The 27424-nt window shown below is 41.8% G+C and overlaps 1 protein-coding gene across 1 annotated transcript in view; it reads right to left on the reverse strand.

Annotated features, from left to right (window-relative positions):
- Positions 1-2554: 2554 nt before the first annotated feature.
- ACOT12 (acyl-CoA thioesterase 12) overlaps positions 2555-27424 on the reverse strand; it is a 40377-nt gene continuing 15507 nt past the window's right edge. The window contains 15 exon segments of the mRNA XM_053664451.1: positions 2555-2704; positions 2930-3056; positions 4234-4325; positions 4327-4363; positions 6120-6130; positions 6132-6254; positions 10046-10129; positions 10770-10833; positions 11105-11160; positions 12014-12164; positions 13024-13119; positions 13121-13135; positions 14676-14832; positions 23390-23525; positions 26672-26773. Coding sequence (XP_053520426.1) covers positions 2555-2704; positions 2930-3056; positions 4234-4325; positions 4327-4363; positions 6120-6130; positions 6132-6254; positions 10046-10129; positions 10770-10833; positions 11105-11160; positions 12014-12164; positions 13024-13119; positions 13121-13135; positions 14676-14832; positions 23390-23525; positions 26672-26773 — 1401 coding nt within the window.

Consider the following 27424-nt stretch of genomic DNA (forward strand, 5'->3'; position numbering starts at 1 on the left):
TATGGCTTTAAACAATCTTGTCCCTTCCCTCTGGGTGGTGGGGGAGACAAACCCAAAAGACTAATTTCCCTTCACTTTTTTTTCCTACGGTTGCCTTCCAAGCCACTAGGCTTGGATCTCAACTTGCTGTTTCCTTGACATCCCCACTTCCAACCCCATAGTCAACCCTCCCGTATTTCCTTCAGGCCTCTGCTTTAGTCAGCTTGCCAGTGTCTCTATGACCAGCCTTACAGAAAGTAGCTCCTTCCTCGTCCCAACAACTTTTTATTCTCTTATTCTCAAATTTTCTCAATAATTTATACCCCCTACCTAACACTAGTTGTCCCCTTTCCACCAGATTACAGGTTACATCAGGGCAGGGATTTTGACTTGCTCGTTACTATAGTTGTCCCAGGGAGTACTCAGCCTGTAGAAGTTTCCACTTGGGTTGAGCGAATTACCCGAGTAAGTGATATAAAAGGAGTTAACAGAGAGGTGTTGTGAATGACCCGTGTATCTACAATCACGGGAAGGCCTCTGGGTGGGGGGTGGGTTCTGCTGGAATAAGAGTGACAAGAAAGAACTGGTTGTGAAGATAACAAGGAAGAGCATTTAGGAACGGAATAGTCAAAGCTCCTAAATAGGGAAGAGGCTTTCATATTTTAGGGGCAGAAAGATGTGTTCCTTTGTGACTGGCTTCCTTCACTTAACAGTATTTTCGAGCTTCATCCATAATACTCCATGGTACAGATATACAGGGAGGAACATAGGCAGTAAACCTTGGATGTCTTGATGTGAGGTGATAGATAAATGTAATTATACTGAGGAAGGAGTATATCTGGGTAAGTTGGAAAACAGCAAAGAGGCCAACATGACTGGAAAAGAGAGAGGGATGAACTAGTAGGAAAAGTTCATCTAGTTCATAGGGATCATAGTTTATAGGCTCTACCTGTTAGCTTCTGCTGTGTAGCAACCACAGAATCTCAGAATAAACCTTTACTTATAAGGCTCACGCCTTACGCCTGTGAGTCAAATCCAGACTGTGCTTACCTAGACTGTTCTGCTAATCTCGGTGGGACTTGCCCACACCTGTGTGAAGTTTGGTTTGGGGTTGGTTGGTCTACGCTAGGCTCAGGTGAAGCAACTCTGTTTCATGTCTCTCTTCCTTGTCCTGGGGCCAGCAGACTAGCGCTGACATGTCTTTCTCATGACAGTGGCAGAGCTCTATGAGAGCAACTTCACTTTTCAGCCTTTCGTTTGCAGTGTCTGCTAACGTTCCATGAATGAGTCACAGGGTCAAGAAGACAGGAAGTAGGATAGTACATTCCATTCATGGAGGTGGGGATGGTGGTGAGGAAGTGAATAATATTTCTGAAAAACAATCTAATATATGCACAGAGCCTTGGTGACCATTAAAAAGTACTGGATTTTACTATGATATGCAAAATTATTCATGGGTTTGTGAAAAAGTATGACATCCAACTGCTAGGTTGAGAGTGGCCTGAATGGAGAAGCAATAACAGAAACTGAAAGCTTATAGCCCAGGTAAGAGAAGCTGGTGTTTGGGTTAGAGCTGCAGGGGTGGAGTTGATTGGGAGGGCTCAGACACTGACTCTATTTTTCATATAGCGCTGTAAGATTTGCTGAGCAGAAGTAGAGATTTGACAAATGAACAGCAGGATGTATGTAACCTTTCAAGTGCTTTAAACTCTAACAAAGAAGTCTTTCAACTTTTAAAAGTTATCCTGTAGCGGAAGCTGACTTATATGCTGGTTCATCTTACGAGGTAAGGCAAAGCACAGAGAAGAATAATGAACGTCGAAGCCTAGGGAATAAAGTGCTAATGTAATGGTTATGAAAGAAGAGCTCAGTTAATACTCTCTTTCTCTGCAATAACACATCTTGCAGGTACTTTTTATGTGTATATATAGCAACAGATGCTAAATTGGTGAGCCACCTTGAATATATGTTAAATGACACTAGTAAAGTAGTTCCTATTACTAAAATTGATTGGCTCCCATTATGTTTTAATGCTTCCCTAATTTAAAGCTCTAAAACAGGTAATATATCTTGTGAGATGCTTCTGGCATACAGATACCTGCTGAACATGGAGCAGCCCCACACTACCCATCAGCTAGCCAGCTTGTCATTTCTGATATAAAATTTCAAACAACCCATTTCGTCTCTGTAGCCTCAAATGTTTATGATCATGTTAACCACATTTGTACCATTTTAAAGAACACACAACATTGCGATTGTGTGGGTGCAGTTTCCTAATGCCCATGCTCCTGGAAGGGAGTGGAGCCCTGGACCACCTAAAACAGTCTTCAAGCTCATTTAATGCTCATCCAAATCAATGGCGTTTGACTTGAGATGTATCTTGTTAACCTTTTCCTAACTGCATTTTGCCTAGGCCAATATTAAATTATTTAGTGGCCCAAAAGCTTGCCAAGTGTCAAGAATAAGGTGACACTAATCACCTTATCCAAGCAGAGATAAGGGTGCTTGGAATCAAAAGTGAGAAATCAATTACAGAACATTGAAAGTTTAACAGTTAAAATATGCAGTTTACCACTTAAAATATGCTTACTGACCCATCAGCAGCAGCATTCTCTATGAATCGTATGCAGGAAACTGCTGTCTCTTCAATGGATTTTGACCAGCCACCAAGATTTCCAGCAAAGTAAGGCAAGATGCTAGCAGAAATCTGGTTAAAATCAGATACCTGTTTCAGAAAGAAAATACAATATTTCAACTTCTTATTGACATGAGCTTTTTCCAGTAGAGAACTGAATCTTATTGGAATAGGGGAATCTGGGGACCTTCTGGGATGGATTGGAAAGGATGACCTTAGGATTCCCCTGGTGTGGACCCACATTGCAAAATTCAAATTAATTAGGAAATATGAGTGAGTGATTTCTCACATCTGTAGATGTTCCATCAAACTTACAGTGCAGGAACTGCTGTCAGTAGCATGGATGAGAAACCCGGCACATGTGATTTCACTTCTGATGTACTGCGGAGAGGGTGGGACGGATGGCAGGACGACGGACTTCACTGCCACCATGTAAGTGTTACTGAAAGAAATGAAGAGTGGTTATTAGAAAGCAGATTCCTGTAGTTAGGAATTTATCCAAAGACATTGTCTACGGCTACATTCAAGCCACAGTGATAGTAATAAGGGCCACATGTGTTTTTCTGCCTAAGAATTATTTCTACTGTGCAGAATTCCACAAAGCTGGAGTCAGTCTCCAAATTGGTTTTACTGTGCCCTAATGGGTTGTAATTTTACTCTTTTTTAAAATAAAAAAGTAATACCCATTGTTTAGAAAAACTCCAAATAATAGGGAACCTTACAGACTAGAATCTAGGAGTTTTCCTTCAGTTCCCCCTGGTCACACTGCACCCCATTCTAGAGATGATCACTTAACATTGTGGTGTGCGTCGCTCCAGACCTTTCTATAAGTGCATGAGATTTACATAAATCATATAATCATTTAATAATTATTGGTCTATAATTTCATTTTTCACCTAACAATAAATCTTTGGAGGTGCCTTTATTGTTACTTTATCCTTTTTAATTCTGGGACGGTACTCCATAGCATGGTTCCATAATTTATAAGATGGAGCTTTGATTTATTTCTAGATTTTTTATAATAAATGATACTACACCAAACACCCATGAACACCAGTATTTATACATTTGTGGGGTTATTTGTACAGGCCAGCTTTGACATCAGAAAAGATGCTGGCCAGTTCCAGCTGTCAGCTTCCACTTTTTGTCTCTTTGAACACTTGATCTTGGGACCTTTCTCCTTGGAACCTAGACACTGCTCGGTGAAGTCCAATGCTCATGTAGGAGAAGCCTGGGCAAATGCTGACTGGCAGCCCCACAAGCAGCTGCCATTTGGGATGTCTAGCACAATCCGGCCTTCATGAATCCTAAACCAATTCCTGATATTTCATTTGGCTTTTACTACATTTTTACTGAAAGTGGATTGTTTCAAATGTTTGTTAAATATCAGTTCTACATCTGAATGGAGAAGAAGGAAAGGGAATGCTTTAGGAATCTTAATGTACAATCGTTTTGAGGGTTTTTTTTAGGGATAACTATAAGGTACACTTAGAAAAATTTCAGATGAATATCATTCAAGACCAGAAATGCTTGCATTGATTTCCTTATTTTCATTTCAACTTTTTCTTTCTACTCTACACTATAAAACATTGCCATAACACTTGACTTCATTTACTCACCTATCTTTCAGAGGCCTTATTCGTGATACAAGTACAACCAAGTCTTTAGGTTTGTCACCATTCACTGTAGGACAAGTAATGTAATATATCTGGATCGTCTTCACTCACCCAATCCATGACTTTACAGGACCTATGTGAACAGAACAGTGAAAGAAAGGCTGTATTTTTATGCCTAATAGAATAAGGCATTCACTTCCTCTGTTTGTTTGTATAACTTTTTTGTTGCTGTCTACATTCACCCTTCTGTCCACAAAACCATCCCTCCAAATCCAATGTCATTTCCCAAAGTCCGTCTTTAGAAAGCCATTTGGTCAGAAGAAATAATTCTGCATGTGACGGTGAGAACGGTGACCACCTGACTGAGCTCACTGGCTTCAACACTTCAGAGAAAAGCATTTAGCTGTTTTCTACAAAATTAATTTTTCATAAGACTGAGTAATAATATGTAAATACTAGTGAATTATATGGGCAGTCCAAGAAGAACTCTTACGTAAAGGAACATGGTATATTAGAAAGAGCACTAAGTTTGGAGTCAAACAACTTGAAAGTCAAACAAATTGAAAGTTTGGAGCCTTTCAATCCCAGATTGCCACTCAGGAGCTATGCTGTGTTAGGCAAGTCACTTTCTCCTTTTTTTCATTATAAAGTGTAGATAATAATATCTATGGGGTTATTGTGAAGATTAAATGAAAACACCTGGCATAGTACTTGAATTGTAGTAGGTGCATAAGAAAAGTAAGCTGGAATAAAATTCATGCATTCATTCCTCCATTCATTCAAGTTCAATTTGGCTACAACGTCAGGCAAAATAGAAAATAGTGGGAGAAACATTTGAAAAGAATTACCACCACAGTTTAGGCATTGTTCTTACTAAAAGCTTTGTACTTATAGATTATCTACAAATTACTGATGCAAGAAAATCATGAAGTATTTCCTCTTCATTTGGAGTGTTTTATTATAATAGCATTAACCACATTGTATCATTCTGGCATCCATGCAAATGAAAGCCAGTGGTGTTTTACTTTTGTGGTATTAAATGTATTACATGGTATGAATCATAATGAGGTTTAGTCATTTTTAAGTTGAACCTCTACCTCCTCAACATTAGGAAGTAAAAGTAACGCTGACTATAACAGGAAGCCCACCTCTCCAATCCTCCCCTTTCAGTGAGGTGTCCTAGAAGTGCTCAGTGCACCCAGGAGCTGGAACTCCTTGGAGAAGGTGGTGCAGCGCGAGAGCAGTCAGTCCCTGTGATGAGGCGCACAGCCGCATAGTCCAGGAAAGGAGGAAGAGTCGGGGAGACTGAACCAGGGATGCAGGAGACAGAGGTAAGAGATGTAGGCTGACAGGAGGGGCCTCTGATCAGACAAGGAGAGCAGCAAGGAGTGCCTTTCACCTCAGAACTCACACGGCCTCCGCCCAGCTTCTCACCAGGGAATGCTCTTTTACTGAAAAGAAAAGAAGCCACCAATTAAATATCAAGAGTGAGAAATGACAAGTACAATTCAATAATCATTTCCTCAAGAGCAATGAGACTGTGTGTTCAGTTACAAGAGTGTGGAACTCAGAGCCTGATGGACCTGGGCTCCAATTTGGGTTCTGTCGCTTCATTGCCATCAGTCTTGGTAACCATTCTTGTTCAATGAAAATAGTTATGGGTAGGATTACAATAGATGTCGGTAAAGCATGCACTCAATATATGGACAATAAATAAGTTATTATAGTACTTTTTTGTCATTCAATAGCACTTGATGCATTTTTCTGTGTAGAGAAAGCTTTAAAAATACACTTTAGTTAATAAAACAAGAGGTTGCAAGTTGAGCAATGTGGAGGTCATCTTTCCCATGACATTAGGGTGGCTTAAGAAAATTTAAATTTATTTTTACACATAATGGGGGGTCCCACAAAGTTCTCTTGGTAAAGTCAGACAAGAGATGACAAGCCAAGTGTGCTGGTTTTTCTTCTTGCTTTTCAACCCAAACTGACAAAATATCATGTTCTTCCAGAGTATGTATATTTATCTAAAAGATAAGAACAAACAAATAAATACATTACAAAAATTAAAGTGATGTTTTCACTTAAAAACATCACTTTCACAGACACACGTACAGAGACACAGGCTGATGGCCCTAGCTAAGGCATCTCGGCACCCAGGTCACAATGACGGCAATTTCACTTCAGATACTTGGGCGTCTAGAGCTCTGGCCAGGATGGCACCAGAGAGCACTCTGACCAGAGGGCATTCCTGTGTCCTGTAAACAATATATGACTTGAAGGTGGGTTATTTAATTATTGTGCAATAGTTTTTCTCGTGGAAAAAAAAAAGCAGCCTTTATCTGTTGATCTCTTTGTGATGTTTCCCTGCCTCTATTCAGGAACAAAAGAAAATAATCCTCAGACTGCTGAGCCTCATCTTCCCCCTAAGACCTTGGAGCCAAGGCTACAGCCTCGGCCACTTTGCCAAGATGTCAGCTGTGTCTTCAAGGGGGCAGAGGTGACCCCAGGAAGTAAGATGACCACCTCTAAACCAACTGAACCTCTCGGTGGGTCACTGGAGCACCACGTGTCTGCAGCACAGAGCATTCTTTCCTTGTGATTCCAGGGCTCGTCCTACCAGCTGGCCAGTTCCTGGCTTTCTTTTGAATGGTCATTACTCCCTGGATAAGAGGAGCCCTGTCTGGGGGAGCCATTTGGCATATGCCGAAACATGAATGGATCCCTTGACACTCTGAACTCTCTTTCTACTGTGCTTTTGCCAACAAGCAGAGGTATGTGTTTTGCTAAGAGCACATTTCTGTCCTGCCCATTTTAAATCTCCATCTCTTTTAGGGTGTTTTGAAGTTAATGTTGAGTTTTGCTATATTCTAATAATTCCCATGACGACAAGCTGTGAGAAGACAAACAAACGCAGGGTTAAGACTTCACTGTGGGAATCAAGCAGATGGAAACACCAGGCTGTGTGGGAGAAAACCTTTATTTAAACATACATACCTTCAGGAAGAGAATGAAGAAATGAGAAAGTGACAGATAGTGGCTTAGAAAGGAAAGAAGCAACTATTTGCTTATGCCGTTTTACTTCTCCCACTGAACACGGTGCCGAGTCTGCCTTTCAATAGAGCCCGCAAGGGACATGGTGTCAGCTCTGGGCACCCACCGAACAGAACGAGAACTGTGGCCAGGGCTCCAGCTGGTGGCTGGGACTCACCCAGCACGGGCATGTCTAACTTTGCCCCTTGTACTGCAGGAGTAGAAGGAGGTTCACCGGTGTAAATCCAGAGTGAAGTCACCTTATCAAAGCCTGGTGGCCATGTGGCCAGGGGCTCTGCAGCCTCTGAGGAGGTGAGGCAGGTGCCCAAATTGCACAACCTTAGCAGAGCCTGGCCTGGGCTGAGCCCTTAACGGTTGAAGTGTGTCCTCCCCAAATTCATATCTTAAAATCCTTACCCCAGGACCTCAGAATGTGACCTCATTTGGAAACAGGCCATTAGAGATGATTCCGTATGACCTATGTCCTTATGAAAAGGGGAAATCTGCACACCGGCATGCACACCGGGAGAACACTGCACAAAGAGGAAGACGGACATCTGGTGATGCTTCTACAGCCAAGGAACGCCAAAGATCGCCTGCAAGCTAGGGGAGAGGCCTGGGACAGATCCTCCCTCACTCCTTCAGAAGGAGTCAACCCTGCCCACACCTTCATCGTAGACTTCTAGCTTTCATCCCTGGGAGCCCATACATTTCTGTCGGCTCAGCACCCAGGCTCTGGGAAACGTTATAGCAGTTCTGGGGAACTACCACAGCACCTTCCCAGGAAGCTGCTCCCCGGGCGCAGATACAATGCTGCTGCTTCCCCTGCTGGAGCCAAAGCAAACGTCAGGCTCCTCAGTCCCCAACCCTTACATCTCGCCCTTACGGATCTCTCCGGACTTACCCAGTGAGTACTGAGTACAGTTTGCATGAGTGAATGATACTTTAACCCTTCCCCCAGAAGGTGAAAGTAGCAGAAAGTCCTCTCACTGCTTCCCTGTCAGAGTCAACAGCCTTGAAGCAGATGAGGCAGACAAGGGGAGGCAGTGGTTGATGTTGGCTCCCGTGAAACCCTACCATTTCAGAAAGGCCAACTTTTGCTTAGTGAGAAAATCCTCCAAGACCAGCTCTCCAAGGAAACAAGTTCCCTTTCATGCTCAGAATACTACAGGTTACATTCCATGTGTAACCAACTCAAACATTTTACCATTTGGTACCTGAAGAATTTTATTTTATAAAATGAAATTTAAAGTGAGTAGGCTCAAAATCTGCTGGAACCTGCTAACATTTTATTCATGATATTTTCTTTCATATGAGTAAGATTCTATTTAATGAGTTGGATGTCTTATGTAAATAGCACTAGTGGACCTAAATCAAATTTTTAGCATTTTACAGTATCTGTTGACAAATATGTTGTGGAGACAACATTGTGAGGACAAAACTAGTTTTTACAGAGGCCTGGGAAGGGCGTGGCTGACTTTCCTTGGAGGTGCCTGGGGACTGACCTGGGGGCAAGGGGCGGAGACCTGGTCCGGTGTAGCTCTGTGTCCGGGGACCCCCCCCCCCCAGCCTCCCTCTGGGGAACAGAGAACAATGAGAACAGCTCCCTCTGCCCTCCTTGCTGCAGTGGCTTTTGTCCTGTGTAAAGGTTTTCAAGTGGCCCCTGCCTTTCTGACTTTCACTGTAATTCTTCTAGTTCACCCTCAGCTATGCCTAAATAAAAAGCTGCTCCGGTCCAGCCAGTCTCCTACCCATGCTGCTGTCCACCAGGAAGATCTGGCTCAAGCTACTGTCTGCCTAGAAAGCTCCCCTTGCCCCTCCAGCCATCTACTTCCACTCTCTCCACGGAGAGAAAACTGGAAAACTGGAACAGAGTCATGCATTTTTAGAGGCTACTGCTGCACTGATGAGGAAAACTGCGCCCTCAGAAACGTGAGCACAAAAGGGGGCATTACTGAGCATCTCCCGAGCACCAGCCTGCTATGACCTGGGAAGACAGTGAAGAGAGAAACGGCCCCCAGCGCTCACAGACTGGTCAGTGTGGGCATCCCCTTCAAAGCGTCTCCTGAGATACTTCTGAAGCTAGATAAAATTAAATTCCAAACGACACGTGTTTATTAAAATTTGATGACATAAAAAACAAGGCGAAAGGTGTTAAAAGAGATACCAAGAAGGCAGTCTTCTTTCTTAAAATGTTTATAATCTAGTTAGGGGAAAAGACCATGTGTAAAAAGTTCTGTTCCTATTAAGACTTTCATCAATTCAATGAATCTGTGGAAGAAACATCACGAGATAGTGCATAATTAATTGACAAATTAATTTTCAAGAATTGCTAAAGGAGTTCCCAGAAAGATCCTTCAATCAGGAGTGACAGGAGCGGCTTTACGGAGAAGCATTTGTCCTGGATCTTGAAGACCAGGTAAGATCTGAGAGTGTGGAGAGGAGAAGGGTGGGAAATGAGAAGTGAGAGGTTGCAGGGCCTATCTGAAGGGCCCCAAACCGGCCAGCCAGGAGAAGCAGAGGCAGGGCTGGAAAGAGGCGTGGCTTTCAGAAATAGTTTTCCCCAAAGATTTTTTTTTTTGTACCTCCTTAAAAGCAGTGTGGTACAAGCAGAACCTCCAGCACCAGAAAAAAACTTTTTTAACTTTTTAACTGAATTTCTTGGGTGACATTGGTTAATGAAACTATGTAGGTTTCAGATGAATATTTTTAGAATCCTTCATCTGACAGTTTTTGTTTGTGAAGAACTGTGAGTTGTCTGTGCATACACCTGGGTGCCTCCTACCTTTTCCAGAGCACTGGTAACCTCCCGGCCACTTTTGGCCACCAGTTTTTTGAAATCCTCCACGTTGCCATTACTCAAGGATTCCTAAAATGCAAATATTTAAAATGCTGTGAGTTCAACACACAGATATGTGATCAAGTATTTTCTGTTTAGAAAATGGGCACTGTCAGAGGCAAAGCCACAATGCTGAGCTCAGAACTATGCTACAAGTAAAAATTTCTGCCTGAAACTCTTAATTCAGAATTCAGACAAGGTAAAGTGAGGCCTGTATGCTTAGCAAATTAGTATCATTTTAACTGGTGTCCTGAGCAAAGACAAGATTGCCCTTAGAAGTATATCTTATAAGTAAACTTGGATTTCCATTTATATTTTATGGCCAAAAACATGAAAACAACCAATACTTTGTTGTTGGGCTATAAAAATGCAAACTGGTAGGCACGTTAGTCAGCAAAAATCATGCTAAGACACCAGATCTCAGTATCCCATGAAATACCTCTGAGGCAGAGAACCCCGAGTCTGTAACTTGGGAACTGTATCCATAACTAAAGCAAGGGGTAACCAGTTACTGGTAGTTTGTTTTTGTTTCATTTTGAGTGAGTGGTTGCTGTAAGTCACCTTTTCATCTAACCTGCATGGCACAACCTGAATCAGTGGAACAAGGGAATGTTCATTGGTGTCATGATGTGATTTTTGCATGGAGAACTCCAAATGATAAAACCATCACCTGGTTGCTAATGTCCCAGGGTACGCAGAGTGGAACCTCTTCATTGTGGGAAATAACATACTTTCTGGAAAAAAATTAAAATGTTAAATAACAGTTTTCTTCCCTGCATTTTGCACACAACAGTAACTATGACACTGTCTTGAACTGAAATCAGCAGTTTTGAAAGCTGCTTTTGCTGGTGGAACAATCAGGAAGAAGAATTTGCAGCACCGTAGAAAACCTCAGACCTTCTCTTCTTACATTACCTGGGAATAGAGACCCAGAGAGCAACTTTTTGTTACTTAATTTGTGGGGTAAGATCTTGCACCATAAAATCTTATACCTAGGTCTTTTACCTGCCTAGGCGACTTCTCTTGCGTGCAATAGCTCCATGATACCATCTGAAATCATCCTTTAAATAAGAAACAAAGTAAAGCCAATAAATTTCTAATATTTCAGTACTATAATCTTAAGTCTCTCCCTCTCCTAAGCCAGCTGAAAAGGCTGAAGGGGACCTGGTGTCTCTGCGTGGACGCTCCTCAGGTGAGAGGTGGCAGTAGTTGGGTGCATGTGGAGCAGCACAGAGAACAGGCTGTAAGGTGGGAGAGTCAGAAATGGGCGGGGAAGAGACTGCACTTCTAACAGCAGCACATGGCCCGGCCGAGGTGAGGTCTTCAGGGCCCCACTGAGACAGTGGAAGGGAAATGTCTGGACTCCATCTTGACTGAAAGAAATCCATCTTGGAGGCCTGACTATGGCTCCTTGCTCTCAGTAAAATTCTGTAGTTTAAATGAACCTAATCACATCATTAAAGGGAAGAATGTACAATGATAACATCCTTTCTTACTATCATATTCTGCAAAATAGTTGTCCTGGGAAGTATATGGTAACTGGAATATTTGTGAAGGCATTATTTCTAGGCCCTTTGGATGATCCACTGCTGAAGGAAAACATCTGTCAGTGCTGACCATCATGGGACGCTGACCTTGTCCTCATTCCCGAGCCCTTCCCCACCCCGAGGCCCTTGTGTAAGCCAACCACAGGAACCCTTCTGGGAGTTTGGCTTCTTTTTTCTGGTCAACTCCCTTGTGCACAAGCTCTTTTCAATAAACTCTACCTGCCTGATGTTGTATTGAGTTCAGTGCTCATTTCTATGACACTGAGACTCAAGGAGCTGGCACTTAAGGTCCGGTGACACCATCATGTCAACAAACGACTGGAATGATTTAGTCAAAAAGAACAAGTCTGTTCTGCTAATCACTTACCTTTGACACTGGTTTGATTCTGGGAAATGTGACTGGTTTTTCTCTATCATCCACAGCATTATAAATGAGAAAAGCACTGTTGATGTGAGGGCCCCAGCCCTCAGACCACTCCTGGCAGTCAGAGGCCTCCACAGTCACTCCCACTTTGACACTGCAGAGGGCGACACAGGGCGGTGGACAGAGAAGGGGGCAGGCTGGGCTTTCTCTGCCCACCACCACCACCTTCTCCGCCAAACAAAGAAGAGAAGGAGGGTCCTGGGTTTTTCCTTTGTCATCTGCAAATCTATGCAACTGTTAAAACCCATTTTTCCAGGTCTATAGATCTGATGTGCAAACTTTTTTGCTTTACTTCCCCAATTTCAAGTGGGAAAAGGGCCAGTTGTGATTTTACATGTGTGTATTCGTGGACACGTTTTGGTAATGAGAGGAGTTTATATTGTGCCAAAGTCAAGTTTTCTCCCCTCAAAACAGTTCTGTAATTTAAAAATATCAAACTCCAAAAGTGGACAGGAAATACAGATATTCTTGAGTTCTTTTTCTCATTTAAAAAGAAAAAATACTAAAGCAGATATTTTCATTGCATTATCAAGAGTAATAAAAATAACTAGAAAGTGGCTTGAACTTCATGGTGCTAAATGACAGGTCCATTATGAACTGGTGACCACAGCATCACTGGGACCCTTTTGAGAATGAAAAGAAAAGTTCTTACAACAGGTATAAACCAGGACCATCCTGGGTCAACTGGGACATGCAGTCACCCTTCTATTGAGAGACAAAACCCAATCTATCATAATTTACTCAGTACATGGAGGCCTGAAGCAGAATCCAGGGTTAAAATGTATGACTATGAATTCTGAAGATTGAGTGAAATTTAAAAAAAAATAGAAGCACCTTGGTTACTTTAAAATAGTTCCTTTATTCTCCTCCAGATTGAAATAAAAATTTAAAAACATGTTATGAGCAAGTCTGAATTTGTTTATAGCTGTGTGAGAGCACTAGACACACTTTACCAGGTCTGAAATGTATTGTTGACAATGGCATTGAAGACGAGGTGATCTCCGATGGTGGATGGTCCTTGGAACTTAAACATGTCCACAGACTTCAGAAGCTTGACAGAGATGGCTGAGAAAACAAAGAGAAGGAATGAGACAAGAAATGGGTCATCCTCCAAAATTTCTTTCAGGAAATGCTGATTTGCTTAACAGGCACAAAAGACCAGTGTTCAAGGTGTTTTGTAAGTGAGCATCTTTTAACTCTAGGGAAGGAAATGGCTGGATCGTGCGAGTTGGGAGTGGTTCTGTACACCACCTGCAAATATTTGAGGAAATACCATGTCCCCAAGCTGAGGGGTCTTTACCAAGATGCTGGTGCTTCTGCTCCTGGGTGACAGTCCTGCCCTTGTTTTGTTCCCCATGGGGGTCCCTCTGAAAAACTATGTCTTTCTTTCTAATTTGAGGGTTATGTTCATCCCAGCAGGCAGCTCATGACTACAATCATGGGGAGCGGTGACTCCCAGGGTGGAGGGGGACCCGTGAAGAGCGCCACCAGCTGCTGCCATTCACACCAGGCCCTGAGCTTATCAGTTACGTGACGCACCCACACAGCAAAGGGCTCACTTTCCCTTGTGGAGACATCACCTAGACTGCTGCACAGAGCCTGCAAGGCTACAGGTACACGCTTTACAATTTTTGCATGTGTGAACTTGGAAATATCTATAAAGAGTATTTAATCTCAGAAAGCTCCTTCCACTGTTTTCTACATATTAGATTCCCACTGTAGTCTTTCAATTACTCTAAAGAATCCTGCCAACACTCAGTGAAGAGATTTTGCCATAGTTAATTATGTTGTAGGCTTTTACAACAGAATAGGTTCAAATGCTTTATTGTCATTAAGAATGACAATCTCATTTTAAAAAACGAGCTCTCTTTTATTTGTGCATAATTTATAGGGAGGATAACTACAGGCTTCTAACTATAGTTATAACTACAGGTGCATTAATAAAATTCTTGTAGTTTTGGGGAAATAAAATCATAACAGTTTTCAGTGGTTACAAAAATTGTCAGAAGGGCAAATCTTGTTCAAATGCATTTTCAGAGGACACGTGTTCTTTAAAGCTACTCAATTACCTACGTGTTCTACTAAGAATACAATAAGCTTTTTGAAGCTGAGGCACATTTAAAAGCATTTTTCCAAGTTGTTTCTTTTCTCCTCTTATCGTTCAGTTAATCCTTTGGCCACAGTGACTCTAACAAATCTTCGAAGGTCAGACCTAACTGTAACTTGCCTTTTCAGATGTTTATAACGATGGATTTTCAGTGTGAAGGCTGTCTTCTATTTCTATTCTGCACCTATGGATACTTTGTCACAACTGTCATCACAAGGAGGTGCAATGCCACAAGATCAACATTCCTAATTCAGAGTAAAGTATGAGAACTGTCATTTCATTTTTATTTTTTAACTAAAAACTTAACGATTCATCTTCAAATGAAAGGACAGTTTAATCCTGTGGTAAACAGGTAAATGACTTATAATTTTCTCATTTTGATAAAGACAACACTGTCCTCTCCTTGTCTCCTTGATTCGCCCGATAACTAGGTCTCGAGCCCTTTCTACTCACCCCACTGGTCCCGTAATTACATGCCATGAAGTTAAAACCAAGAACCTTGCAGAAATAGTAGCCACCGTTTCCATCCAAGCCATAATCTGGCCACCAAATGTATTTCCATGATGGTTTGCATGGGATTGGAGGACAAGTTCAATGCTCTGAACAAAAGTGCCCCTGGTGGAGACTGCTCCTTCCTCTCTGCCACAACTGAGATCTAGAAGGTAGACATGAGCATTAGTGATGGGGGGTTAGTTCGCCACAGGACCGGAGATGCATGGCCTTTCCATCCCAACGGTACTCTCAAATCCTGAGATTTGGGAAAAACTATAGTATTCCCAAAGACTTAAAATTCCTAATGAAGTAAATAGGTTATATTCTACAAAGTGACTTCACCCAAATGGTGGATATTTACGGTGTTTTGGAATACAGGTCAGAAAGGGCCTCTTCAAGAAGGTATTCCAACCTACCAGGTCCACAGGAATTTTGATTAAAAATGATTAAACTTAAACTTGAGTTGTTTGGGGTGGAAGAGGAAAAGGTCAGGGCAAGAAGGGGCAGAAAGAAATTTGGTGGTCGATGGGTATGTCGTAATCTCAACTGGGGTACCGGCTTCATGGGTGTAGACGTGTCTCAAAAGTTACCAAACTGTATTGGGGCGATCACTTTGTAAGGTATAAACTATCTAATCACTATGTTGTACACCTGAAACTAATATAATATTGCACATAAACTTTAATTGAAAAATAAATTTAAAAACAACAAAAAGTCTATCAAATTGTCAATAAAGTTGTTGAAAATAAAGAACCTGGAACTAGACAGGGCCACAGGCACAGAGAATGTAGAATAGTGCACTGCGCTATCTGAGCTTCAGAACAGAGCCTGGCTCCTGGTCACTGTGTTGTAATGAACTCAGTCGCCAGCAGAGAAGACACAGTAGGTCATCCATCTCAGGGTCCTTGTGCTTCTTTTGAATCATATCTGCTTCACTGACTGGCAAATTGGTTTTTACTCTCAACAATGGAGGAATCACTTACTTCAGCTGCAAAGCAGTAAATGTGTTAAATTTTGCTCCCTCCATCACCAAGTGCATCACCAACGAGGCTTAAATCTCACTTGCTATTGCTGAGGCGGTGGGGGAAGACTTCCCAACCAGGGGGTACCACCCGCCCTGGTGGGCCAGTCAGAGGCAGAGCCAAGATCGCAGTGTGAGGGCACAGATGTGCCTGGCTGCTGTTGGGAACTGGGATTGAAGCTATTCTTGGCACAGTCACACCTAAGTGAGCAGGGAAGAGTGGTCACAGAGACTTTTTTTAACTCCATGTCCTAATGGAATTTTAAAATTTATAATTAATTGATGGTCTTATTCTTTTATTTTTCCCCTTCATTCCATTGATCATTTCAGTCACCTGCTCAAAAACATGTTCAAAACTTCCCATTGACCTAGTATAAAGTCCTTCCCATTGCCCGAAGCCCTTCCTTCCTGGTCTGGCTTAGGCCTACCTCTCCACCCACAGCTGTCTGGTTATCGCCAGCGCCTCTCTCTCCTCCATTATATTCTCTCTCAGTCCCTCCCTCTTTGTTCCAGCCACTGTGCCTCTTTTCTGTTCATGCAACTAAATGTTACCTTCAACATCAGGGCATTTGCACATGTGGGTCCCTCTTTCAGTAGCAACTGTCCCAGCCACCACCACCACCTCCACCTCCTTTCACTTACCTTCTGTTCTCTCTCCGCTCGGCACAGACATGGTTCTCTCAGGAAGCCATCCCTGACCTCCACAGCTAATCCCCACTCTTAAGGAGCCCTCACACATCCCTGTCTTCTACAGTTATAGTTTTGTGTTTATCTGTGTGATTTTTGATTATCTTTCCCACTAGATCCTAAGCTCCTTCAAGCAAACGAAGACTGATTTTTTCATTCTAAGAGAATTCCTGAGTATGGGTGCTCAGTAAATATTGATTGAATGAAGAGCTGAATAAACTTAACTTGGCCAATTTATTCTACATTCATAGTTTTTATTATCAACAGAATATTTTTAAGTAACCAAATAATTGGACTGAATTATACTTCTGTCTGCTGTTTACTAGAGTTCCACTGCTCCCTGTTTTCACTTAAACAGGATTATAGACGCTTCAAGTTTCCCCCCAATTTGGGGGGCATGAAATAGGGTCTCCTGTCAATTAGAATTTGCATTTCTCTGATTAATAACAAGGTCTGACATCTTTTCAATGCACAGTACATTTTCTTGTTACCTCTTAATGAAATGCCTATAGCACTTGCTTCCCGTGTTACTTTTCGGCCATTCCTTTTATCCTCTACTTCTGGAACTTGGATTTGATGCTCGTTAGATCTCTTACTCCATTCTCTATGTCTCCTAACCTCTCTTACATAGTTGCCTTTCTTTGTCTGTCCATCCGCATTCTTGGTAAGTCCTTCAGATCTATATTCCAGTTTGCAGCCTTTTACATTTTAATTATTACTTATTCTTTTTGTATAGAAATTCTGTTTCTTTGTCAAATCTTCTAAATCATTTTCTTGTTCCTCTAAAATACTTTTTATACTCTATTATTTCTTAAAATATATAACATACTTCTTTCACATCCTTTATATAATAAATCCAATGTCTGTAGTCTTTGTGGGGCCTCATTCCATTGTCTGGTGCTTCGTCTGGACTTTGGTGACTTATTTATTTTTGACTTGTATGATTTTTGACTAGGAGCTCATATTCCTTGAACCTTTATCTGCGGGAACTCCTGAGGGCTGGGTTCAAAGTCACTCTGAGCAGAGGCTGTGCCTGTGTGGCTGCGGAACAGCTGCAGGGACCACAACACAACACCTCTTCACACTCGGTCTGTTTCAGGCCAAACAAGTAATGTGAATTCTGACACCAGTTCTGCAAGAGAATGTGCTTCTGGTTGAGTTCTCCAAGGGAAATAGCCTGTTTTGCACCTACATCAAGACTGAGACAGGGAAGCATCCATAAGGGCTCTCCAGAGTTGTGATTTTTCCAGTTGACTCATTGAGGGTATCACCTTTCGGAGGCTGTAGCTCCAGGTAAGATTCCCTGATCCAACCCTCCACCTAATGTGGGTCCTGGCTTGGCCTCCGAGCCCTCGCACGCTTGTTAAAACACAAGCCCTGGGTCTTAGCACTTACAGGGTCTTCCCAAAGCAAATGCCAGCCAGCTCTTGTGTCTCCTTACACTGCTGTGCTTGTGCTCTCTGATTACTTCTTGACTTGGAAGTTTTCTCCCATTTTTCTGCCAGCTGAGATGTGTTTGCAAAGATGTTTGTAAATATTTTACCCAGAAATTTTAGTTTTCTCCAGACACCAAGTCCACCATATTGCAGTAATCAGAATTGGATTGTTTCCTAAGGTGATGTTTAAAAGGCATATGAGCCCTGGCTGGTGTAGCTCAGTGGATTGAGCGCAGGCCTGCAAACCACATGATTGCAGTTCAATTCCAAGTTAGGGCACATGCCTGGGTTGCAGGCCAGTTCCCAGCAGGGGACTCATGAGAGGCAACCATACATTGATGTCTCTCTCCTTTTCTCCTTCCCTTCCTCTCTAAAGATAAATAAATAAAATCTTTTTTAAAAGCTGTGATTTATTTACACAATGAAATACTACTCAGCTATAAAAGGGAAGAAAATTAGAAAAATAAATAAATAAATAAAAGGCATATGAAATCTGAAACCCTTCCCAACTTCTCTTTCTCTTTTTTGATTACTGATCTTATTAAATAATGCCCTATGTAAACATCCAAATCTAGTATTGATGGAGGTATTTTGGGATTAATTTTTCTTACTCAAATGGTACATTTTCATTCTAAATAAATATAAACTACTTCTAAAATATGTTGCTAAATGAAAAAGAGAAAGATGTGTAATTGCTTGAGCACCGAGCTACGAGGATGTGCCAGTGTGTGCGGTGCGTGTGTGACTGGCCGTCTCCACGGTGGGGCGCGGCGTGACCAGGAGACACAGAGAGGAGGGAAATTCACCTTCTCTCTAAATGCTCTCCTGTACCCTGGGAGTTTTTCACCCTATGCATGTGTACCACCTATTTTTGCACAATTGAAAAATAATGATAAAATAAAAAAATTAATTGTGAGAGGGCCTTATAATGTGAGAGATGTTGTAAACACTCAAATATAAGACAATTCCTTCTTTTCTGAGGAATACCTTTAAAAAAATCTACTCGATTCCTATAAAGACACACGTGGCATACACTGGGACAAGGAAATGGGGGCTAGGGCCAGGCATATGTACAGAGCATGAGCTACGATGCCTATGCAGAAATATACTGAGTATAAGTGACCTCAGTGAAAAAGCATGCCTATTTGCAGATAATTATCAATCAATGGAGAAATAGGGCTCTCCAAGGTTCAAGGACTCTAGTGCTGGCTACGTATACAAGTACAGTAAACAGGCTTCGTCATTTGTGCAGGCTTCCAAATACGGGCAGGCTCTTCTGGTGGTCTGTTTCAACACTTGTATTTTAGATGTTCATTAAGCACTGTGTCATCATTCTACTTGGACAATTTCACTTTCATTCCATATTTTCAGGTCATTCTAGCCCTAGTTTTCTTTCCCACATCACAAAGAATCAACACAGGACAATGCTCATAGATTTGATTTCTTCTAAAGTGTATTATAATAAAAATGCTCCAAATCTTGCCTGGCTTCCACATCCCAGTAGTATAAGAGCACACTTGAAAGCAGTATTGCTTTTACATCATCCAATTTCATTTCCCCCCTTTTCCTGGGAAAGAGTATGATTTAGATTCAACTTTCTCATTGTTCTAATGCTATGCTTTCAATACTACAACATCTTGAAAGGATTTTAGTCTTTTATGTCTGATATTACAACCAATATTAAACCCTGTTTTTTTAAAAAACATAGTTCAATAACAAAGATGATCCAGCTGTCTTCCTTTTTAACATTATGTTCTATCCAAAACAAACTCCATTAGATCCACAGGGCAGCAGGTGGACAAGCCATGTGCTCTACAGCAACTTCAAGTTCTAGGGTCTGACTCTTAGTACATACTTGAGAAAAATTGTTTCAAATTCTGTGGTACCTTTGGTGTTATGAAAGCTAGTAAAATTTCTAAAAAGAAAATCAAATCAATGAAGTTAGGTAAAAGTACTGTACAAAGAAGTGTAGAATAACCTATTTTAGGGTGGATTAGATGAGTTAGAAAAAGACATAAATATCTATAATTCTAAATTGAACCAGACATATAGATCTCATCTGCCCAACTTCCTAACAAACTGAAACTAAAGTCAATTTTAATCATTCTACCTCTACATGTGAATGACTGTAGAATGTTCCTGTTATTAATTAATTCAGCATGTCTCTAGTACTCAAAGCACTGTTGGTGTTGTGGAGACAGGTGGGGAAAATTGTCTGCTGCTGATTCTGTTTATTAGAACAACTTGCACAACGCCAGGAGAAGCCAACGCAGCCAAGTTCACCTGGCTCACATGGCGAGTGAAGGAGGCTTCGGTCACCAGGCCTTGTGACCCTTCCCAATAGATGGACACTAGTGAGAAAGGCCCGAGTAGCAGAGAGCACTGTAAATTTCTCCCAAGACAAAGAAATAACGATTTCCAGTTGTTTTAAGTGTAGGTTTGATAATAAGTATTTCTTTCTCTTATGTCAGCCTCTCCTGCAACAATGATTTTTATGATCAGCCATAATCAGCCTGTAACCACGGCCAATTATTTCCTATCCTGAAAAATAATGCCTTTTGACCTTGAGAGCCCCCTCTGGCTCTGGGCTGTTTTTAGAGCTAAGTTCCTTGAAAGGATAGTCTTCAACTCTTGCTTCTGTTCAACCTGTGAATGGGAACCTCTAAAATAATAACAGCAATAATAATAGCATTTCCACATGCCTGACACTGTTTTCCAGAATCTATATTAATTTACTTAATCCTCACACAAACCTATCACATACTTTTGTTGTTCCCATTTGCAGTGGTTTTTTTGTTTGTTTATTTTTAACCTTGCCTCAATCAGCTGGGAAAAACAGAGCCAAGTCAGTGGTTTGAGCATGGGCAACAAGTACTAAGATAAGAAAAATGAAAAAAGCAATTTCCTGCTGGCTGGGGACCACTGGCTGCAAGAGGAAAGTAGGTGAGTCAATGAGGAGGCCAACATCTAGTGATGCAGCCTTATGAGTAAATAAATCACAGGAGGAAGTGGCTATGCTGGTTGTGGGCACCTTGGGGGTGAGTGGGCCAACAGAAAGGCCCCTGCTTCCTGTGGAGCTGAGTCAGAGACCAGACCAGAGCAGGCACCACCTCCGACAGCTGGCCTTTAGGAAAACACCATGAGCAAGTTCAGTGTCTGACAAATGGCCAGCTCTACTGCCGGATATTTCTCACTGGTTTGAATGACACTTTAAGATCTAATTCAATGCCTCAGTTTCCCCTAAAAGCAGAGGTTCTGAAATAGCTAAGCTGCTGTAAGAGCGGCGATGCCCCTCCATGTTCCTCACCCTCTGCATCTACTTGCAAAGAACCATGTTCAGGCGAGGCTGGTGGCTCTGCTTCCTTCGACATCCACTGTACCCTGATAAATGCACTTTAACAAAGCCTAGAGTTAAGACTGCTTAATGTGGCAGGTGAATATGATGTAGAGGTTATAGGAAGCTCCTTACATCCCTTTTATTTCTTTACCTAATGCAGGTTCATCAGAATGCCTCCCTTCCCATACCTATTTATTGCACTTATGCTTCCACTAACCACACATGCTGAAGTCACCAATGAACTTTCCTATTCTCGACTCAGCTTTTTATTCCTCACCTCCTGGAACACAGCTGATTACCCATTTCTTGATGTCGCTCTATTCCCTTGACTTTTGACACCACTCTTTCCAGCTCTCCTTCACCCCTCTTTTGTAGATTCACCTTCCTCCTCTGACCATCTCTTAGGTGGCCAAGATCTGCAGGTTCCATTCTTGGCCTACCCTCCTTGTGTCCCCATGAGCCCTCATAGGGTGACTACAGGTACTATCTTCATTTGCATTAACATCTGTAAACCACTGTTTCTCAGACTTAATCTTCCAAGACCTAGTCTCACCACAGGCTTGTCAGATTAAACAAAACTCATTATCCACCTCATCAAAACTACCCCCTCCCTGCCTCATATTCACGATCTCGTGCATGACAACACCATCAATTAATCAATTGCTAACACCAGAAACCTGAGCATTATCCTAGACTCCTTCTTGTTCCTCACCCATCTCCCCACGTCAGTGACCCTACTCTGCTGATTTTACCTCTTGTATGTGTTTTATTTTTTACTCCTTCCCTCCTCTCTGTCCCCACTATGACTGTCTGATGCAGCTACTCCTCATGTCTTGCCTAGTCCCTAGCCTTCCAGTCTCACCTCTTCAGAGTGATGCTATCAAGTGAAGCCTACTAATGCAAGAACCCTGCTGAAACCCTGCACTGGTCCTCATCAAGGACAGAGGAAGGGCAAGCTTCTTAGCATGGTCTGAGGGAGCCCTTATGACAGAGTTTTATCTTTTTATGTCTGCCTCCTTCAACCTTGAATTTCCTCCCTAGTTCTCTTGTTATTGTTACCTTATTCTCATGGTTCAGCTATCTGATTACTTCATCAAAATGCATTTAAAATATATTTTAGTACTGAGGTCATCTTTACAGAAGGAGACTCACTCTCCTCAGCACAATAGTTGGAAGATGAAGCCTTCATTTTCTTAAAAATAACTTGGTAATGGGCATTGTGTTTAGAAGGTCATCAATGAGTAGAAGCATTGGAAAACCATGTTTCCAAATCAGTGTTGTCAGTGGGGTGGTCTTCCGGGACCATGATGATGTCACATGGGACAGACAAAAGCCCTCAGATGTCAGGGCCTCCTGCCTCTGCCTTTCCTCTCTCCTCCGGCCTTTGTTGGAGTGCACTCTTCTTCCTTTTCCTTTTTTCACATTCTTATCCTGACCCTTCCTTGTCTTCTTGCTTTCTTCTTTTTCCTGTTTCTGCCTCTGGACCCAAGGGGAGAGAGCTGTATCTTCTGTGAGCCCCTTCGCTCTCCTGTAGTAGAGAGTGAGAGGGGCTCAGGCTGGTCCTTCCCTCACACACTTTGCTCTTCACCAAGGTTATCTCCTCTGGGGCTGCAGGAGATGGGGCAGACAGGAAGGGCAGGTGAGGGGCAGGGGGGGCCTCCTTTCCCTGCCATTCTGGCCCCACGAGGTCTCAAAGAACTCAGGAAATCACTGCCAAAGAAGTAAGACACTTGGCTCATCATAGTGTTACTGTGGAAGAGCAATAGGAGTAGAATCTTATTGCTTCCATTCATATCTGCTGTAATCTCTAGCTAGGTTCTCACTAGTCAGAGTTTCATTTTCCTCCTCCGCTGAGATTATAAGCAGCTCATATAAAATAACAGGTGAGAAACTGCTTGGTAAACTGTGAAACATCAGATCAACATATGGCGTTGCCATTCCTTCATTCATCTGTCATTACTGAGCACGCGCTGACTAACAGGGACTGCCCCGTCCCCACTGCCCTTCTTTCACATCTCTGCCACTGGAGATCCCCAGATTCGAAGAGGTCGTAGGTGTCAGCAGTTCTGTTCTGGATGGCCAGCCCCTTCTTTCTTCAGCACTAGGTTTGTTGGAAAAGATTTCTAGCTTCACCAGGACTGGACTGTAATAATATGGTAAGAATAAGTGTGCCTTTAGAAAGGACCTCTTCACCTATCCTAATAATATAATTAAAGTTCCTGTAAGTAGATTTACTGACCATCATACTTGCTACTTTCTTTCATCAGGTTTTTAAAGGTATCTTCATGTTGTAATCAAACTTTTCTCCTCTTGGAAGCCAGATTATATTCTACATGGTCTTGTTCAGTTAGAAGCGTGACTGGTTTTAAATGAATCTAGAGAAAAAAATGATCTTTCATTGCCTTGTTAAAGCACAACATGAATTTTGCAAAAAAAGATAATATATTAACATTGTTTTCTAACTCAAAGTAAGTAAACTATCTGTGGGTGTTTTCACACACATTTAATTTTAACTAAAAATATTTCTTAAAATACTTTTAAACTAAAAAATATAGACCATTATTTCTTTGTATAAGACAATATGTGATTTAAACAGTTTTTCAATTAATTTTCTTTGATTATTAAAATTTTCAACAGAATACAAAATAAGAAATTCTTCAAATTAATGAATGGGGAGATATATTTCTGATGCCACTGAATTCTTACCCAGAAATTTTTCTGCCTTTTCTAAAATTAAGACATCAAAAGGACAGCATAAAGGTGTTTTAGAGTAACCTATCATGTACCAAGAGATACTCCCAATTTGGAAATTTCATCACATGATGAACACATAAGCAAACTGAAAGAATCAATGTGTTGGAATCAAGCTTTAAACAACCCCTAGGAACCTGAAACTATGATGCGGTAGAACCAAGGGATCAAGCTCCTTCAGCAAAGCCTGCCTGCTGACCTGTGTGTGTATCAGGAAGAGGCACCCTGCAGCTGGACTGGGGTAGCTCCATGCTTATTTCCCGGATGCCAAAGGCTGGTGTTAAGCCTTGGCTAAGATAAGGGTGAATTAGCTTGTGATTTATAATATGCTGCCTTAAGTCTAAAATTCTCCATGGACTGCCTTGTCTAATGTGTTGAGGAATGTACAGACTAATAATTTGCACTGGTTTAACTGCTTACACAGCCTTCTTTTAGTTGTGCTATCAGAGGAGTTGCACCTGGCAAACTAATGCCTTGGTTTTCCAATCTGTAGATAAAGTGTATTCTGTGTGACTGAAGAGAAGCCCGAGAGCAATGCCTAGCAGTCTTAAACCTCTCTGATGTTTGTCTGTGATTTCCTTCTCCATTAGTGGACATGCAGTCTTGTCCAAAACATCCATGGAGACATCTGGTCCCTTGCTGAAAGGTCCTGGAGATTTGGTCCTGTCCAAAACAGCCATGCTTAGAAAATGTCCCTGGGTTCAAAGAGCCTATAATGTTTTTTAGACTTGGTTTACAGGGTTAATAAATTTAAAATACCCTCATGTGTTGTTAGTCCAATAATTGTGTAGTAGCTGTACTGGCAATAATAACCCTTCTTGCCTTGGTAGCCAAGCTGGTCAAGGCACAAATAATAAAGAGCTTTCGGCATGGACCAAATGTCTCTTAGTGGATGCTTTGAAAAGGACCAAACGTCCTACAAGTTTCTTCTCTTGCTGTACTACCTCCAGGTAGCTTGGGTAGGCTTTGCACGAGCAGACTCTGTGGAGTCTTGTGAGTCCTTCAGTGATGTGGCCTGTACAATTATTGAACTAAACCTAGTTAATCATTGCACATCTTGTTCTGGAATAAACAAACTTTGGACAGAGATCCAGGTAGGCCTAGCTCTTCAAACCAAACCACTGATTTTTCATGGCTGTTTTTATGATGTGCTGAATGAGAATGTCCAGCTGAACGAGCTTGTTTGATTGAACAAGAATGCTACCAAGTGGAAAATAAGTTAGTCTAGGACACTGTGCTTTATATTAAAGGTTATCTGAGCCAATAACCACTCATGGCAGCACCATAAGGTCTATGACTTCCCAGAAATGCTTTCAGAAAAACAGTTCTTCAGTCTCAGCAGAGACTGAACTGTAGTGTAACTACTACATTCTTATTCCATGAGTCCCTGAAGTTGGAGTAAGAAGTTTAAAGCTGGAGGGAAATTGATGGCCCTTTTTTTCCCTTCATGTGAAGGAAGAGGATGGTGATGGTGAGAACAAGCTTTCTGTCACTTGCTCTCAGATCTGGGAACTCTGCCCCCACCTCCACATTCTCCTATTACCAAGAGCCTGGAGATTTATGGGGACTCCAGGGACAATAGTGGTCAGCAACATCTATCTGAACAGCTTACATTTCAGTGAACATAGGATCCCTGGGATACTTTGTCAAAGTACAGATTCCACGTTCTCATATGAGTGATTCTAATTAAGTAGGTTGGGGGTATGGCCCAGAAAGCTATATTTTAAGTAACATAATATCTTATGTGAACTTCTGTTTGAAAAATGATGCCTTTGGGCAATGTGAATTTGCTTGTGGCCTCTTTAATTTGGGTAGAGAGTAGGGGAAGTGTCCCAGTGGACAAACCTCTGCAGGGATGCCTGTTCCCCAGGCACCATGGTGGGTGAGCTCAGCCTGGCTCATCTCCACGCCTCCTTGCTCAAGTGAGGCATATCTGGTGAGTGCAGCTCTGTTGTTATTTCTAATGAGTGCAGTGAAAACACAGTGTCGTCCCACCTCTAAAGTCTGAGGCAGTCTGAGAGGAACACACTGGCAGAGTGAGAAGCACTGCCTGCCACTTCAAAGTAGAACTAGGAGAAGCCGCTGTGCCCACCTCTGGAGCAATTCTTGCAGTGAAAGATTTAAATTCTAAATTGAATTGTTACATTTAAAAATACTTAGACTAAATTGGGACCCTCCCTGAGGCACACTGACCCTGAAAAGGAAAGCCAAGAAATTATAATGAATAACTCTCCAGAAGACTATGGGCAAGCTGTTCTGGGCCAATGGCCAGGCAAGCCTACTGGGCACATATTGTACATCAGGCCAATGTGTTTCTTTTAAGGGTGTTTTTACCTCATATGCCCTGAAGCTTATTTTTAAACTTCGATAACTCAGCAACTTTGACATTCTTCCTTTAGGTATAAAAAATGATTGGACCATAACATGCAACTGCTTACTAAATTGCTCTTGCTTTAAAAAATTTTTTAACTCAAATTGGAGTTATATAACCCCAAAAGAAAAGAACTAAAACACTAAGCAATATTTTTGAGAGACTAATAGGACTTTTAGATAATTTAAAGTACAATATTTTTATCCTCTTTCACAAACTGGCTACGTTGTCTTTTCTCTAAATTACTTAACACTGTGACACTACCACACAAGGATAACTTTCATGATGAATATTGATGAATAACAAATCTTCGGGAAGAATTTTCCATGGTAAGTTGAATGTCCATTTTTCAATAATTCTGATTCAATTGTTAATATATCCTTCACACAAAAAATTTACCTTTTCATTTCCAACTGACTTGGCTACAAATGTACAGAAGGCCACACAAACAAGCTCCTCTGTGCCAGTGAGCATGTCTTGTACTGCGACCTTGATGCTGATCTAAATGAAAAGAAAATAAATAAGTACACTTTTAGCTATCCTGATAACAAATAAGACTGTGGCATTAAAAAATCAGTTATGCGACTTCTGGCCAAGATGGAGGCATAGGCAGACCCACTTTACCTCCTCGCACAACCAAAAGAAGGATGACAACAAATTTAAAATCTTAAAATAACCAGAAATGCTAGAAAATTGAACTATATGGAAGTCCAATGACCAAGGAGTTAAAGAAACATTCATTCACACTGGTAGAAGGGGCTAAGACAATAGCCAGGCAGAGAGGACACATAGCAAGGTGGTGGCTGGTGGTCCCACATCTGCATGCAGATAAACTGAGAGGAACAACTGAAGAGTGAGAGATCACACAACCTAGGGTTTCAGCACAGGAAAAGAAAGCCTCAAAATCTCTGACTGTAAAAATCTGTGGTGGTTGCCATGGTGGGAGAAACTCCCACACTCACAGGAGAGTTCATCGGAGAGACCCATGGAGTCCTAGAACATACACAAATCCATGCACCCAGGAATTAGCACCAGAAGGGCCCAAATTGCTTGTGGGTAGAGGGGGAAGTGACTGAAAGAAGGGTGAGAGCAGAGCAAGCAGCATTGTTCCCTGTCTGGCTCCTACCTCACATATAGTGCCACAACACAGTG

Source organism: Artibeus jamaicensis, unplaced genomic scaffold, assembly GCF_021234435.1.
Source record: "Artibeus jamaicensis isolate MK-2021 breed Jamaican fruit bat unplaced genomic scaffold, CSHL_Jam_final contig_373, whole genome shotgun sequence".
In the NCBI taxonomy this organism is placed as follows: Eukaryota; Metazoa; Chordata; class Mammalia; order Chiroptera; family Phyllostomidae; genus Artibeus; species Artibeus jamaicensis.